At 49.6% G+C, this 17,503-nt stretch overlaps 1 protein-coding gene across 2 annotated transcripts; it reads right to left on the minus strand.

Annotated features, from left to right (window-relative positions):
- Positions 1-1,299: 1,299 nt before the first annotated feature.
- LOC140394951 (sphingosine 1-phosphate receptor 3-like) lies at positions 1,300-12,859 on the minus strand. 2 transcript variants are annotated; one of them, XM_072482169.1, is made up of 2 exons: positions 12,644-12,859; positions 1,300-5,548 (listed from the first exon to the last, which is right to left on the minus strand). In XM_072482169.1, the coding sequence occupies exon 2, from the start codon at positions 5,360-5,362 to the stop codon at positions 4,238-4,240; it is 1,125 nt and encodes a 374-aa protein (XP_072338270.1). In that variant the 5' UTR covers positions 5,363-5,548; positions 12,644-12,859; the 3' UTR covers positions 1,300-4,237. The 2 variants fall into 2 exon arrangements, with proteins under 2 accessions (XP_072338270.1, XP_072338271.1); XM_072482170.1 differs by having other exon boundaries at positions 12,631-12,859.
- Between the last annotated feature and the right edge of the window lie 4,644 nt (positions 12,860-17,503).

Raw genomic sequence — 17,503 nt, forward strand, 5'->3', positions numbered from 1 at the left:
ATGTTTGTCTTTCTCACCTTCACCGTGGAAGGTGGCCTTGCTTTTTAAACAGTTTGTTTTGTACCATAATCCCATAGCAGAATATCTTGCCTTGGTAAATCTATTTTGTTGGTGCCAATGTGGATGATCGCAAGTGGCTCCTTCCCCGACCACTACAAGTTCCTCTCCAGCCCCGAGCAGATATGGGCAGCACAGTAGTGCAAGTGGATAGCATTGTGGCTTCAGAGCGCCAGGGTCCCAGGTTCGATTCCCCGCTGGGTCACGGTCATTGCGGAGCACTCAATGGGCCGAATGGCCTCCTTCTGCACTGTATGTTCTATGTTCTAAATGTCCCGAAACCTGGCACCGCGGTGGCAGCACTGCCGCCTGGGCTCCTGCTCTTGGCTGCAGAGAACTGTGTCAATCCTCCTGACTATACCATCCCCAACTACCCTTCTTCCTTACAATGGTCAGTTTGCCCATCCATCCTGCAGCCTCTGCTTTCATCCCACAAGGTGCAGAAACTTTGAAACTGTTAGACAATTACAAGGGTTGAGCCTCATCCACTTCCACCTTCTCGGTCCCCTTACCTGCCTCACTTGCAGTTACACTATCCTGTCCCTCTCCACTGACCAAATTAGAAGACTCTAATCTTCGGTATGTGACTGCCTCCTGGAGCAAAGTGTCCAGGTAGCTTGCCCTTACCTTGTGCATCGCAGCTCAGCCTCCAGCTGAGGTTCCTGAAGCTGCCGACACTTACTACAGGCGTATTTGCTCCAGATCGCATTGGTGTCCAGGAACTCCCCCACTCTGCAGTCCCAACACATCATCTGCCCTGCTCATTATGTTTTAATTAAATTATTTCCTTAATTAGATTATAATTAATAAATCATATTGCTCTCAATGAGTTTTATTACTGCTGGTAAACCTTACTACTGCTAATAAAACCTTAACATTACTGCTAAATTACCCATGTTTTGAAAGATAGTGATCCAAATACTCACTAACCAATCACTTACTGAATTCCCTCTTCCCTCAGTGCATCAGATTCCCTTACTCGCTGAATTCCCAAATTTGCACTCTGCGGTGGGCTTGCTTCCGAGTTTGAGAAATCTCAAATCCTTGCAGTTTAACCCTTGGAATTCAGCTATTACTCTGACAGATTCACACTGAAGTAATTCCAGAGGCTGTTGGATGGGGTGTTGTGGAAACAACGGATTATTACTTCAGGGCAGATGAATGAAGTTAGGCTAAACACCCGTCTTCATCTGCAGTTAATCTTCCAACTATACCAGCAACAAAAACCCTGAAAAGTACATATTCTTATTGCAGGCCACATTTTATTAATCAAAGTGCTTTTCTTCTCCTGTGTTCATCGACATACAGTAATACCTTCACATACAGTACATGGGCAGTCCATTTAATACGGCCACTTTCACGATACAGATTACCAGGTATTCACTATGTATTTTTTAATAACACATATACAATTCAAAATGTACATTTGCTGATGAAAGCATGAAAGGTTCATTGCTTCATGGCTCAACTAAAATATATAATCACAATATTTAATAAATAGTGCACAATAATCCAGGCTCGTTGATGGATTACACATATAAACATTTACACTGGTCTTCTGTAGTTGGGTCATCAGATCTCTAGCTCACAAGTCTGCCGTTAGGTAATTGTTGTTTTTACCCCAGAAGTCAGCCTGTGACAGGCTCTTCAATGGCGATGGGACCTCAGATGTGATGGTATTCTGCAAACTCATTTGTCTCCCGTGTTGGAGTATCCAAACTGCAGAGAATTGAGTAAAGAGAGACAGATGGGTGGAGGATTTAAGAGCGAGCTAGCCTGAGCAGCAGAGGGTTTAGGAGAGATCTATGTTTAGGAGAGCTGGCCAATGTCAAAGAGGTAGGTTTTTGTGGCCATTTTAAAGGCAAGGAGGGACACGAACAAGAGAGAGAGGGCGTTCCGGAGCGAAACACTAAGACTGTCAAGTGAGGAATGCCAAGAAATGGGGTAGCACAAAGTGTGAGGACTGAAGCAGAATTTCACCAGCAGCCTATTCAACGTTCTCACCTAAACTCTCAAAACGTTGCCTCATCCAATTCTCTCTCTTTTTTAAAAAAAAAATTCAGCGTCCCCAATTCATTTTTTCCAATTAAGGGGCAATTTAGCGTGGCCAATCCACCTACCCTGCACATCTTTTGGTTGTGGGGGTGAAACCCACGCAAACACGGGGAGAATGTGCAAACTCCACACGTACAGTGACCCAGAGCCGGGACCGAAACTGGGTCCTCGGCGCCGTGAGGCAGCAGTGCTAACCACTGCACTACCGTGCTGCCCTTCCAAATTTCTCTTGCACTAATTTTTATTGTTTTAAAAAAAATTTAGTGTACTCAATTCATTTTTTTCCCAATTAAGGGGCAATTTAGCGTGGCCAATCCACCTAACCTGGATATCTTTGGGTTGTGGGGCGAAACCCACGCAAACACGGGGAGAATGTGCAAACTCCACACGGACAGTGACCCAGGGCCGCGATCGAACCTGGGGCTTCGGAGCCGCGAGGCAGCAGTGCTAACCCACTGCACCAAATTTTTATTGTTAACTTCAACGAAATCTCCCCAGTGATTTTCTCAAATCTCAAAATGGTAAAATGGGAGAATAAATTTGTAGGTGAGCACCAGATAAGGGCTATGAAAAAAATGAAAAATGCCAGATTATCATAAGTACACACTTGGCTTGACAATGTCCGACAGGAACAGTCATTCACCATCCCCACCCGGTCGAGTCAATCGACGACTCAAATCCCAACCTGTGATTCTTTGCACCTTTAGGGTAACTAGGTGTGGGCAATAAAAACTGGCATGTCAATGTTACCCAGTTGGACAAACTCAAAAGCATAACAAATAAGAAAAAACCTCAGCCATTTGGATCCTCAAATTGACTCCCCAATCAACAAGATTATGACTGATCTCTACCTCAACTCCACCTTTCCAAATATCCCCAAACCCTTTAATTCCAGTAGTGTCCAAAAGTCTATCCATCTATTTTGAATATACTCGATTGACCATCCACAGCTCTGCGGGGCAGAGAATTCCAAAGATTCATAAATCTTTTGGTGGAAAAATATTTCCCCAGCTTAGTCCGAAATGGTCGACCATCTGAGGCACACGAGGAGCAATCAGGCAAATTTCAAATTGCTTTTACGGCTAGAGATCAACCTCATGGACCATATCAGGTAATTTGGACATTCTGAATTCTCCCTCAGTGTGCCCGAACAGGCGCCGGAGTGTGGCGACTAGGGGCTTTTCACAGTAACTTCATTGCAGTGTTAATGTAAGCCTACTTGTGACAATAGTAAAGGTTATAATAACGACTATTTGTCCTGCAGGCATTGGGTCCAGCTTCAACCTGCTGCCAGTTCCCATGAGCCCGGCTGTGTTGGCAAGCTACTCAGTCCTGGCAAGGACAAATCATGATACTGGTGCCCATACCCATCCTCACATGCCAACCACACTTTATAGCGGGCTTCACCCGATAGCAAACAAAAGCGGGTGACTGTCTTCCTTCTCTGCACCCATCCTGACCAACACTCCCATTGTCACTCCTCCTAATCTGTGGCAGCAAATCACGGCACTTGTCCAATGTACAAAATTATTAGGGGCATAGATAGGGTGGATAGCAAGAAACGCTTCCCCTTGGAAGAGGGGTCAATAACCAGAGGGCATAGATTGAAGGTAAGAGGCAGGTGATTTAGAGGGGATTGGAGGAAAAGCTTTTTCACCCAGAGGGTGGTGGTAATCTGGAACTCACTGCCCGAAAGGGTGGGCGAGGCAGGAACCCTCCAACACTTAAGAAGCATTTAGATGAGCACTTGAAATGTCATAGCATACAAATCTCTGGACCAAGTGCTGGAAATGCGATTAGAATAGATAGGGGATTGATGGGCGCTGCCGACATGGTGGGCCGAAGGGCCTCTTTCTTTGTTGCAAAACCTTATGACTCTGTAGTAAACAGGTGATCAGGACTCTGTATTAGCGATGTGGTGAACTCTGGGCTGGATAAACCTGCTGTAGCGGTTGCATATTTATCTAGTGAAATCAATCAACATTGGTGTGAAGTGTTGTGCAAGGTAATGCTACTTCTCTATATATTAAAATAGAAACACTGATATCGATCGTCACCAGTTCACAATCCTGATACAAGGAATGATGCTTTCCTATGATAATTCTGTGAAACACAACAAGGAAGTTCAGGATTTTCCTTTCTCCAGTGAAAAGTCACTTGACTTAACCAGACAGGCTGAAATGAGCATTGTTGGAGAGTCAGCCTCCTCCTTCTTAGGTTTGTTGAAGTTGCTCCCACTGGACTTGCTCCTGCTGTTATCTACAGTGGGTGCTATCGGCAGGCTCCTGGCCACGTTCGAGCCCACCAGACAACCACAGAGCAACTTCAAAAAAGCCCCTCGCATCTCCCTGCTGGACAAGGTGTAAATGATGGGGTTCAGGGCTGAGTTCAGCACGGCCAGGGCAACGCACCAGTCCGCCTTGTAGAGGCTCTTGCATTGTTGGTGACTGCAAGCGACATCGAGCATCAGGAAGATAAAGAGCGGCGACCAGCAGGCTATGAAGACCCCCAGGACGATCATGACCGTGCGCAGGAGAGCCATGGCCCTCTCCGACTGGCTGCTCTTGGCGTTCCTCCGGGCTTCAACTTTGCGGCTGCTGGTGCTGACGAGGCGGTAGATGCGGATGTACAGGATCACGACGGAAAACAAGATGATGGTCAGGATGGTGACGCAAAAGGCGACGTAGCTTTTGGCGAAAAGCGGCAGCATCGTGGAACACGACTGGAGCTCGTCAATGCAGCTCCATCCAATTTGAGGCAAGACGCCCAGGAGAATGGAGATCATCCAGCAGGCGCCCAAAAGCAAGAAGAGCCTGTACTGTTTCTTGGCGTCGTATGGTCTCATTTTCACCATGGTCATGTGCCTCTCGATGGCGATAGCCAATAAGCTGAAGGTTGACGCACACAAGGCCACAAACATACTGCCCTCTCTGATAAACCATTGGGTTGGTGTCAAGGTCAGAGTACGGGAACCGGACATAAGGATGTTAAATACGTAGGCCACGCCAGCCAAGAGATCGGAAAGGGCAAGATTCCCGATTAAGTAGTACATCCGCGTGTGAAACTTCTTGTTTTTCCAAATGGCCACAAGGACCATCACATTCTCAATGACTATTAATATACAAGCCAGTAGGAGTATTACAATCTTGGCGCTGTTTGGAACACCCGCTGTCCTGTTCTGTAACCGTCCTGTGTAGTTATAATGCCTGATGATAATCTCATTCTCCTGATGACCAGTGGACAAAGCCATTCCTCCCACTGTGTTCGTCGGGGTGCCCCAGAGACACGTCCTTTGTGTCTACACTGTGTACTGAAGCATTTCAAACTGCAGAGGGCGCCGTCAACACATCTGGTCCAGTCCACTGTTACACTCTGGCCATGATGGTCTGGCAATCCAACAGAGTTTCAGTTGCAGCCTTCGATGGACACCTCTGACCTGAGGGAGAATATTTAAAATGGTATTTAGACAATCTTAGATTTCTGCAATGTCAGAAGTTCAAAATTTCAGGGATCAGAAACAAAAAGGTGAAATAGGCTGCTGGGAATACAAGTCGAAAAGGGCCAAATGGTAGGAAATATTATTATTAATATGGATCCCATTAATATCTGATCCTGATTCCCACAGGGAGAAATTAGTGGCCACCTCCAGACCCACTGAGGGAGCAAGCAGTGGCCATGGCTGGACTCCTGCAGGAACTAAACACTGCCCAATCCCAGCCCAGGGTTGCCACATCTGGTGGGTCAGGTTCCTAGAAGTTTCAGATGACCCGCAAAACCCAACAGCAACGCAGCACCTCCCCCCCCCCCCCCAAACAATACAGCACTTCCCACCACCCCATCTCCAAAAAGTTAATCAATAACAAACAAAAGTTTTCAAGGCAAATAAAATGAATATAATTGTTTCAACATCTCCCCGAATCTCACAACGAAATGTTTGAGCGATTAATTGTTAACTTTGTGAAGATAATCCATTGGAGTTGGTGATACTACCTAGCACACAGTCCGCTACTCCCCCGCCAACAGATTGCTTGCTCAGTAAAGAATAACAATTAATTGTACACACAACGGCACCAGACTCTCAACATATTTATCTTCATAGCCATACAACCTATAATATCCCACGTGCAACCTTTTGAGCATGTAGCTTAGTGATGTGCAAATCCATGGAAAACATTAAACGGATACAAAGAGCACATCTGTTCATAAAGACTTGCATTTATATGGCGCCTTCTAAAACTTTAGCACGGTCTAAAGCTCTTTTCAGCCAAGTAAGTACTTTTTAATGGAAAGTAAAATTGCACACAACAGGCTCCCACAAATAATAATCTTTATTAGTATCACTTACATTAACACTGCAATGAAGTTACTGTGAAAATCCCTTAGTCGCCACACTCCAGCGCCTGTTCAGGTGCACAGAGGGAGAATTCAGAATGTCCAATTTACCTAACAGCATGTCTTTTGGGACGTGTGGGAGAAAACCGGAGCACCCGGAGGAAACCCACGCAGACACGGGGAGAACGTGCAGATTCCCCACAGACAGTGCCCCAAGCAGGGAATTGAAGTCGGCACCCTGGCGCTGTGAAGCCACAGTGCTAACCACTGTGCTTACTGTGCCACCCAATAGCAGTGTGACACTGGCCAGATAATCCATTTCTAAGTGACAGTTGAGGGGTAAATATTGGCCAGAACTCCAGGAAGACCTCCCATGCGAATCCTCAATATGGTGCCATGGAGTATTTTATGTCCATCAACAGGGCACATGGTAGTGTGGGGAGGGGGGGGGGGGGGGGCTTTAACATCTTAAGCAAAGGACCTCAACCCATCCAAAGTTGAGTCTTTCAGACTCCCCAGGCTTGTACACTGAACCAAGTACCGCAGGGAAGAAGAACTGAAGGGCCAGCAGGTTGCTCTGTGCAGCGGACATCATTTCAATCACTTGTCTGTCACCTGCAGGAGCACTTTGAAACACCATTGCCGATAATGGTGAGCTTCTGGAAAGAGTAAAGATGTTTTTTCCCTGCAGGTATAGATTCCTTGTCAGGACCAATCTCAGGTCAAAGGGCTACATTTGAAGTGGTAACGCTGCTACCCTTTGTGGTGGTCACCGGCCTGCTGAATATTTTCCACATCCTCTCATTTTATTTCAGACTTGTTTTTGTCTCAACTGATGTTCGACAGCTGCTTTCCAACACTGATAATTTCCCAAATTATACCTTTTCGACAAGTCAAGATATGCACTTTGCAAACAAATTACTGCACTTAAGACAGGCATTAAATAATGCTCTCGGCCAAGTTAATCTTCAGTCAATATGATAACATTGCGTCCAGGTGCAGTTAAGCAATCCTGTAAAATTCTAAAATACTGAAAGGATTTAATTGGTTTTCTCTGCTGTGCAGTTCATGTCACTGGAAGTAATGTGACTTCACACCAGCGTAAACTGCATAACACCTAATGTAGTTTAACTGGCATAACATTTAAACCACCAGTGCTCATGTGCAAACCACCAGTGCTCATGTGCAATGTTTCAGAACACCTAACATAGCTTAACTGGCATGACACCTAAACTACCAGTGCTCATGTGCAATATTTCAGAACACCTAACATAGCTTAACTGACATAATACCTAAACAGCCAGTGACACATATGTAATTTTTTAAAATAGAAATTTAGAGTATCCAATTATTTTTTTCCAATTAAGGGGCAATTTAGCGTGGCCAATCCACCTAGCCTGCACATCTTTGGGTTGTGGGGGCAAAACCCCCGCAAACACGGGGAGAATGTGCAGACGCCACACGGACAGTGACCCAGAGCCGGGATCGAACCTGGGACCTTGGCGCCGTGAGGCAGCAGGGCCAACCCACTGCGCCAGCGTGCTGCCCTCACATGTGTAATGTTGAAGAGGCTTTCACACAGCAACCCGATGATGACTGAACAGAAATAAAAACTGGAAAATTGCTGTAAGCATTCAGAAAGTCTTGCAGAATCTGTGGAGAGAGAAAACAGGGTTCGCTTTGCGAGTCCACGTAGCCCTCCTTCAGACGCTGGACTCGAAATGTTGACACTGTCTCTTTCTTGCCACAGATGCGACCTGACATGCTAAGCCTTTCCCGCATTTTCTGTTCCTGGTTCAGGTTTCCAGCATTCGCTTTTGACAAAGGCAGCATCCGGAACATGGATGTCCAAAATCAAAGTAAAGGAAATAGTGAGAGAAAAAACAGCAAAAAGGAAACATGATATAAATCCTCCTGCCCTCCACCCCGTCACAGTTTCCTTTTTGTTCTTCTTGCATTCCCCCCATCACCCTCCCCACTTTCACTAGCTCAAAACCTATTACATTTCTAACTTTACCCAATTCTCATGAAAGGTCATTGACCTGAAATGCTAACGCTGTTCAGCTCCACACGGATGCTGCCAGAGCTGCTGAGTATTTGCAGCATTTCTGGTTTTATTTCAGATATCCGGGCATCTGTAGCATTTTGCTTTCATAGTACTGAAGATTTACCAGAGACTCATTAGGTTGCTTAAGTCTGCCGATTTGGACAAGGGGGGAAGCAAAGCAGCACACATATACACACACACACACACACTGAAATCTGTTAAGCGACCTCAAGCTGATACTGATCTCAAACTGGTACATGTAATTGTTCCGCAATAGACAGCTCACAATTTTTACAGGTCAATGTTTAATTAAATCAATCAAGACTTGATACAAACGTGCATATGTAATTTATATTACAGCCACTATATTAGGTGGTTGATTTGCTGGTGCTGTGTGTGTGTGTGTGTGTGGGGGGGGGTAAATTAACTTGGGAATTGGGGTCTAATACTAAACTGGAATCACAAGATTCACAGAATGTCGGGAGTGACCGATAGCAACCGAGTAGCAAAAAGTAAGTTATTAGGTGGGTACAGAGTAAGGGGGAAGAAATAGAAATTAGGGTTACTGTGCATGTATGTCAATGTTCGGAGTGTGGTACATAAGGTAGGTGAGTTAGAGGCACGGATATCCAGTTGATGTTGTGACGTTATGGAGACCTGGCTCAAAGAAGGGCAGGACAGGGCATTAAGTATCCCTGGATACAAGGTGTTCAGGAAAAATAGGAGAGGAACAAGGAATCAAAAAAGACTGTCTGCACTCAAAAGGTGGATAAGAGACCAGGAACAGATGAAATGCAACCAAGGATGGATACTGAGGGAAGTGAGAGTGACAATTCCAGAGGCACTGGCCTTCATTTTTTAATCTTCCTCAGATTTTCGGAGGGCTGGAAAGGTTACGCCCTTGATCACAAAAGGATGTAAAGATAAGCCCAGCAACCGCAGGCCCATCAATTTACCTTTGATGGTTGGGAAGCTCCTAGAAACGATAATTCAGGGCTAAATGAATAGTCACTTGGGAAAATGCAGGTGAATTAATAAAGAACAGCATGGATTTGTTAAGGGCAAATTATGTTCAACTAACTTACTTAAGTTTGTTTGATGAGGTAACAGAGAGGGTTGATAAGTGTAACATCTTGTTGATGTGGTGTATTTGGACTTCCAAAAGGCATTTGATTAAGGGTTGCACTGTCAACTTGCAGGAAATTAAAATTTGTGGAATACAGGGGCCAGTATCAATATGGATACAATATTGGCTGATTGACAGGAGACCAAGAATGCAGGCTGATGGTGGCTTTTCTGGCTGGGGGGTCATAGAATTTACAGTGCAGAAGGAGGCCATTCAGCCCATCGAGTCTGCACCGGCTCTTGGAAAGAGCACCCTACCCAAGGTCAACACCTCCACCCCATCCCCATAACCCAGCAACCCCACCCAACACTAAGGGCAATTTTGGACACTAAGGGCAATTTATCATGGCCAATCCTCCTAACCTGCACATCTTTGGACTGTGGGAGGAAACCGGAGCACCCGGAGGAAACCCACGCACACACGGGGAGGATGTGCAGACTCCGCACAGACAGTGACCCAAGCCGGAATCGGACTTGGGACCCTGGAGCTGTGAAGCAATTGAGCTATCCACAATGCTACCGTGCTGCCCTAAAGGTCGATTCATAGAGTTCCCCAGGGATCAGGGTTAGGTCTCCTGCTCTTCCTGCTATCCACTAATGACCGTGGTCCTGGGGTACAGAGTACAATTTCAAAACCTGCGGATGATACGCACCTTGGAAGCGCTGTGAACCACGAGACGGCAGGTGTAGAACTTTGAAAGGACATAGACAGGTTAGTGGAAAGCGCAGACAAGTGGCGGAGGAATTTTAATGCAGAGAAATGTGAAATGATACTTTTTTGGAAATGGAATGTGGACAGACAGTATACAATAAAGGGCGAAATGCTAAAGAGAGTGCAGGAGCAGTGAGACTTGGATGCTTATATGCAGGACCCCGTTGAGCCAGCTGTAAATAAAGTACACAACATCCTGGGATTTATCAATAGGGGCATGGAGTCCAAAAGCATGGGAGTTATGTTAAACTCGTATTAAAAGCTGGTTCAACTTCAACTGGCGTGTTATGTCCAGTTGTGGGCAGCACACTTTAGGAAGGATGTGAAGACTTTATAGAGGATGTGGAAAAGGTTCATGGGAATTATTCCAGGGATGAGAGGGATATCTGCTACTTCGATGGAGTGGACAAAGTTGGGATTTTTTTCCTTGAAAAGAGCATTGAGGGGAAATCTGATAAAAGTTCTCAAAATCATGAGGGGGTCTGTCCAGGGTAGAAACGGAGAGACTGCTCCCATTGATGGAACAAGATAGCGAACCAGGGGGCACGGATTTAAGGTGACGCTCAAAAGGCATAACTGTGGCTGGAGGAAGGACGTTAGCGGTTGGGATCTAGAATGTGCTGCCTGACACTTTGGTGGAGGCAGATTCAACCAAGGATTTCCAGAGGGAATTGGATCGTTAGCTGAACAGGAATAACGTGCAAGGGCCTACCACCCAGGGGATTTGCACCATCAGAGGGCCAGTATAGGGACGATGGGCCAAATGGCCTCCTCCGGCACTGAAACCATTCTATGTTTCTATATTGCAATTGGATGTTTTTCTATTGCCTACATTACAACAGTGACTACAATTATGAAGGACATAGGGGGTCAGTAACCAGGGGCATAAATTTCAGTGCAGGAGGCTTAGAGGGGATTTGAGGAAGAGCTTTTTCACTCTGAAAGACGGTGGGGGAATCTGGAACTCGCTGCCTAAAAGGGTAGTAGAGGCGGGAACCCTCGCAACATTTAAGAAGCATTTAGCGGAGCACTTGAAACGCCGCAGCACACAAGGCTACGGGCAGAGTGCTGGAAAATGGGGTTAGAATAGATAGGTGTTTATGGCCGGCCCGGACACGATGGGCCGAACGGCGTCTTTCCATGCTGTAAACTCTATGGGCTGGATTCTCCGTCGGCGGGATCCTCCGCTTTGCCGGCAGCGCACTCACGCCTGCGGATTTCCCGACAGCGTGGGGGTGCCCACAATGGGAAACCCCATTGGCCGGCCGCTGGGACGGAGGATCCCACCCACGAAAGGGGGTGCGGCAGGGGAGGGGGGGGGGAGAATCCCACCCAAGAACTTTACAACACGAGGGGGAAGGAACTGAGGGTAACCAATCCAGCAACGTTGTTGCTTTAAATTGTCACTTCCATCCGAAGCTGACTAGTGTGCAGGGATTGGATTGAAGTGTCTGCAATGGGACCCTCCAGAGGCTGCACCCAGTCTGAGGTGTGGGGGCAGCAACTCATTCTGGGAAGAGGGGGAACGTGTGGCAAGAATTCCTGACACACCAGAGGGAGAATTTACGCAGTTTATCCAGGGGGGAAAAAACTCCCATTGGGGTTCAGGAAAAAGAAAAGGGGGGGAAATGACCAAACCTCATTTGCAAAAGGCGGATTTGACTGCTTTCTCCAGCTTAACTGACACACACTCTGCTGTTAACTTGCGGGCTGGTTAATAACCTACAACACGATGTAATCTGCATCGGAAAGCCACAAAAGTCGTGGCAAGAGTTTGAACCGGTTCAAGGGGGAAGGGGACTCTGCTGCTGGCGTTGGGGAACTCTCCCTCCCCTCCCTGCATCCCACGGACAAAGCTGTTCCTGGCTCCAAATGGGGATTCGGTAGGAGCTCGACCCTCTCCCAGACTCAGGGCTCCCTCTCCGAATGCTGTTGTCCGATCCCTCTCTCCTTGCCTGCCCCCTCTCATCTCCTTGTGGGTTACTCCATGGCTTGTTCACACTCCTCTTTTTCAACATGTGTTTCTCTCTCTGTCCCTTACTGTGCTCCGTGTCTGTCCCTCACTCAATTTCTTTAACAGTGACCCTTGCAACAGACAAGAATTATTCTACCAAGTGCACACAGTTGACCGACGAAGCAATGCATGCAGGCACCGTAAGTTTGGGTCCGGTTTCCATAAACCCCGCAGCATCCCGTGTGTTTGTGAGCCAGTAAAAATGTGAGTGAAATCCACTACAACAAGCAGAGAGTGACTCTCACGGTGCCAGGCGCTAACTAACGCTGTTAGAAACAATTCACACACCTTCGATACTTACAGGAGCGACAGGCAGTTCTTTCCAAGTCTGGCCCTTCACAGTTGAGACCCACTGTCAGGGCAAACGCCGGCACCCCCAGAGTTCAGACAGTTTGGAGTCTTTCACATTGATGTCCCAGTGCGCGAGCTGGTTGTGCTCTGGTCTCTGCGGAACATGGCACACCCTTCATCTGAACAGTCTCCCGGACTGCAATTAATTCATTCCCACCCAAGCTAGGCTACCAGCCTCTCTTATTTTGTCTGGAGGGGGCGGGTCCTAACGCTGCTCTCAATCCTGAACCCCCCACCCCCCAAGCTCCACTCACCAAACTACTGTCCAATCGTTGTAACCAAGTCCTTCACTTATTGATCCCACGTCCAAAAAAGTGACTTTCTCCCAGAGTAATATTCAGCTCGCATCGTTCTTCCATTTCAATGCTTTTCCCCTCTCTCCTGCTGAATATATTTTTTTATAAATTGAGAGTACCCAATTCATTTTTTCCAATTAAGGGACATTTCATAGAATTTATCCATAGAATTTACAGTGCAGAAGGAGGCCATTCGGCCCATCAAGTCTGCACCGGCTCTTGGTAAGAGCACCCTACCCAAGGTCCACACCTCCACCCTATCCCCATAACCCAGTAACCCCACCCACCACTAAGGGCAATTTTGGACACTAAGGGCAATCTAGCATGGCCAATCCACCTAACCTGCACATCTTTGGACCGTGGGAGGAAACCGGAGCTCCCGGAGGAAATCCACGCACACACGGGGAGAATGTGCAGACTCCGCACAGACAGTGATCCAGCGGGGAATTGAACCTGGGATCCTGGAGCTGTGAAGCAATTGTGCTAACCACCATGCTACCGTGACCAATCCAACTACTCTGCGCATTTTTGGGTTGTGGGGGCGAAACCCACACAAACACGGGAGAATGTGCAAACTCCACACGGACAGTGACCCAGAGCCGGGATCGAACCTGGAACCTCGACGTCATGCGGCTGCAGTGCTAACCACTGTGCCACCGTGCTGCCCTCCTGCTGAAAATACAACAATTATAATAATCTTTATTATTGTCACAAGTTTACATTAGGCAGCACGGTAGCCTTGTGGATAGCACAATTGCTTCACAGCTCCAGGGTCCCAGGTTTGATTCCGGCTTGGGTCACTGGCTGTGCGGAGTCTGCACATCCTCCCCGTGTGTGCGTGGGTTTCCTCCGGGTGCTCCGGTTTCCTCCCACAGTCCAAAGATGTGCGGGTTAGGTGGATTGGCCATGATAAATTGCCCTTAGTGTCCAAAATTGCCCTTAGTGTTGGGTGGGGTTACTGGGTTATGGGGATAGGGCGGAGGTGTTGACCTTGGGTAGGGTGCTCTTTCCAAGAGCCGGTGCAGACTCGATGGGCCGAATGGCCTCCTTCTGCACTGTAAATTCTATGATGATTAACACTGCAATGAAGTTACTGTGAAAATACCCAGGGCCCTGTCGGCTGGCGGCTCTTAACTTTGGGTGACCACGTTCGTGGTTTCAGGTTCACTTGCAGACCTGAGCGTAGAAATAAAAAGCAAATTGCTGCGGACGCTGGAATCTGAAACAAAAACAGCAAATGCTGGACAATCTCCGCAGGTCTGACAGCCTCCGTGGAGAGAGAACTGTCCGGCGCGATTCAGCGACCGCATTGCGCCCACCACTATCCGGGTGCGCCTGGAGAATAGCGGGAAAGGCCAAAATCGAGATACTCGCCGGGCACGAACCAGTTTGGGATTCACCCGACCCGCTCCCGATGGCGACTTCCGGATCTTGCCAAAAAATGGGGAGAATACCGTTAACCTTCATTTGCAGCGGCCGCCTGGGACTTGCCTGACTCCCCAGCGGGAAGTCACATGGGTGTGTTTAGTGTTCATTTTCCAAAATGTAAAACTGGCGCGATGGCTGCTGAGGGGATGTGTGAAGCTGAGTAGTCGTTTCCATTTTCCAACGTACAGCTCAAGGGCACCGGAGGTACTGCCCCAGTGCTCGGGGGTGGGGAGGGGGGAACGGCGTGGGGGAGGGCATTTACTTGGCCAGGGCGCTGAAGTGTTCTGGGTAGGGGGTCGCCTCTGGGCTGGGGGGGGGGGGGGATTTGCACCTGAGAAGCCTTCAATCCACCTTTGTAAATTGTGGAGACCCATAACAGGGGCAAACACAGCTGCAGCCTTACCAAACACTTCCAGGACAGAGCCCTGCTGTGGCTTCTATCCTGCAATTCAGTTTCACTCCCTTTGACTGTGAGCATCCTCTAGCTTCACAGCTGAAGGCTATTTCAAATGAGGAATTAACCTTGTTAGTTGTGGGAGCAGAAGGGAGGGCGAAACTGGGAAGCTGAGCTCAGAGATTGGGCTGTCTTTTTGAAAGGGTGCCCCGCTCTCTAAGTGACCTTGTGGGCCCCCCACACCACCTACACCCATGGGAAATGTCGCTCCCCACACATATGGGAACTACCCCACATCCCTCAAGTGAGGACACCCCGTTATGGGGCTCCCTCTTCAGGCGTCCCCAAGCACCCCTCCTTTCCAGGACCCCCACCGTCACTCCCCCAACCTCGTGGAGGCCCCTATTTACCTGCCCCCCCACACTCCCACCCTTTAAACCCTCTCTCCACCCTCCTTTCATAGGCATGGCCCCTCCTCACCCCTGACTCTTGGCACTGGCACCTTGGATCCAGGCAGTGCTCCAACCAGATTGGCAATGCCACCTGGGCACATTGGCAGTGACAGGGTGCCAGTGCCAAGGTGCCCCTGTTCCACTTTGCCCTGACTCTGATCACCCAGGGGCCTCGAATGGCCTGGGAGAGCCCCGATGCCGTCCATCTGGCCCACGTTCTTGTGGACCGGCGCTGATCGGTGCCCGGCTGCAGCCGCCCTGGGGAGGCCGGAGAATCGAGTGTATCCTGGGTAAGTAGGCCTCAAGTAGGTTTCTCTTTGAGGTGCACCCCTAATTGAGGGGTTCGCTCCTGGGTGACAGGGGCTATCCAGTGCAGTCATGGCTGATGATGCCTATCTGAAGGCCACAGACGGACGCAGAGACCCACTGCAACGACTCCCATGCACCGACCAGGTCCATGATCGAGTGGTGCTTCGGTATCCTGAAGGTGTGGTCCAGGTTCAGTATAGCACTGGGAGGGCTGCCCACATTGTGGAGGTCTGCTGCGGCCTCCACAACATTGTGCAGCAGAGAGGCTACGTGCTGGAGGATGAGGATTGAGGGAGGTGAGGATGGGTAGGATATGGGGCCGGGCAGGTACAGGAGACCGCATGTGTGCGCCAGGGCCAATGCCCACGGGATGCTCTAATCACCTTCAGGTTCACGGACTGGGGGGGGGGAACAGACACCGCAACGCATTTCCACCCCCCCCCCCCTCTCAGCGAATCCCCCCCACCCCCGCATCTCGTCTGCAGCCCCACTGTACAGCGGGTCTGACCAATGGGGTGAAGATGGTGACAACCCGCTCGGTGATGAACTCTGGTGCTCCACATCGTCCGACAACATCTGAGTCCTGCCCAGGATAGCACTTCCCATTGTCCACCTGGATGATCCCTGCAAGCAAGCCGGCCATTCCATCACATGGGCCCATTGAATCCCTGGGATGGTGGTGGGGGTGGTAGGGACGGGGGGACGGGGGGGGGGGTGGGGTAACCGGAGTGGTGAGCACAGGCTGAATCCTGGTCCCTGTGCCAAGCCCACTCCCAACGTCCGCCCATTTCCCAACCCTCCCGCCCCTGCTCCCCCCTTCGCAGCCAGCCCAGACGAGCCCACCCCTCACACCCTTCTGACAGAGCATTGTGCACAGATATTTATTGTGAACAAATATATATAGGTTTGTGCCCTAGCCCTGTCGCTAAACTGTGCCCTTCACCCATGCCGACTTAACTGGTGTCTACTTTTCTGGCCTTACGGGTCCTAACGCTATGCCTAGGTGGATCCTCAGAGAGTACAGCGGGAGTGAAGGCGGCCCGCTGTGATTCCTGCCCAGTGACCTGGGACCCCAATGGCGGGCGTCTTCTGGGGCGACCGGGCCAGCTATGACCCAGGTGGCGTGGTGCCGCCCTGTTCTACCTGCTGCCCATGTGATACGCCAGATACAGGAGAGGGGAGTCCAAGGTGCTGCGGTGCTCCAGCACCTCCCCTGCGGGAGTCATCGGCATGGGCCCTATCACCTCCTCCTCCCTCGGCTGCCCGATAGCCCCTGGCTGCTCCATGGGACGGGGGTGCGAGCGGACCTATCCCCTGAGGCGTCCGCGCCACCTCTCACTGCCAGTCCTGGAGATCCGCTCGGGGCTCACTGCCAGTCCTGGAGGCCCACTCTGGTCTCGACCAGGGTCTGCACGCTCATAGCCATGGAGCACAGGGAGTGGACCACCTCCATCTGGGACTGCGCCACATCACACTGCGACTGTGCCACCACCTTCTGGGTCTGTGCCACATCATTCAGTGGCTGCACCAGCTCCCTCTGGGACAGGGCTACCTCCCTTTGTGTCTAGTCCACGTTGGCCAGTGCCTGGACAATGCCGCCAACGCTCTCAGCTATGGCCCGCTGTGACTGGGCCACACTCAGGAGTGCCGCTTCACTGTCCAGGTGGCTCTGGCATATGGCTGCCTGTCCTGGGCCTCGGCAACTGCCTGCAGAGATTGCTCAGGCCTTGGACATCCTGACCCATAGCCGAAACCTTTGCCTGCAAGACCTCCACCGTGGACGCCACCCATGTGGTGGTGGCCTGAGTTGCATGCATGGTCAGTCCCACCTCCTGCTCCTGCACACGGTTGGACTCCTCCAACTGCACTGAGGTGTTGGATGCCCGCTGACAACCCCTCGTGTAGTCCCTGGCTCTGCATCTCCACAATCG

The sequence above is a fragment of the Scyliorhinus torazame genome, chromosome 18, assembly GCF_047496885.1.
Source record: "Scyliorhinus torazame isolate Kashiwa2021f chromosome 18, sScyTor2.1, whole genome shotgun sequence".
Taxonomy (NCBI): domain Eukaryota; kingdom Metazoa; phylum Chordata; class Chondrichthyes; order Carcharhiniformes; family Scyliorhinidae; genus Scyliorhinus; species Scyliorhinus torazame.

Coding starts and splice junctions, on each gene's coding strand:
- LOC140394951 (XM_072482169.1), bottom strand. CDS start 5,362: ATGGCTTTGTCCACTGGTCATCAGGAGAATGAGATTATCATCAGGCAT.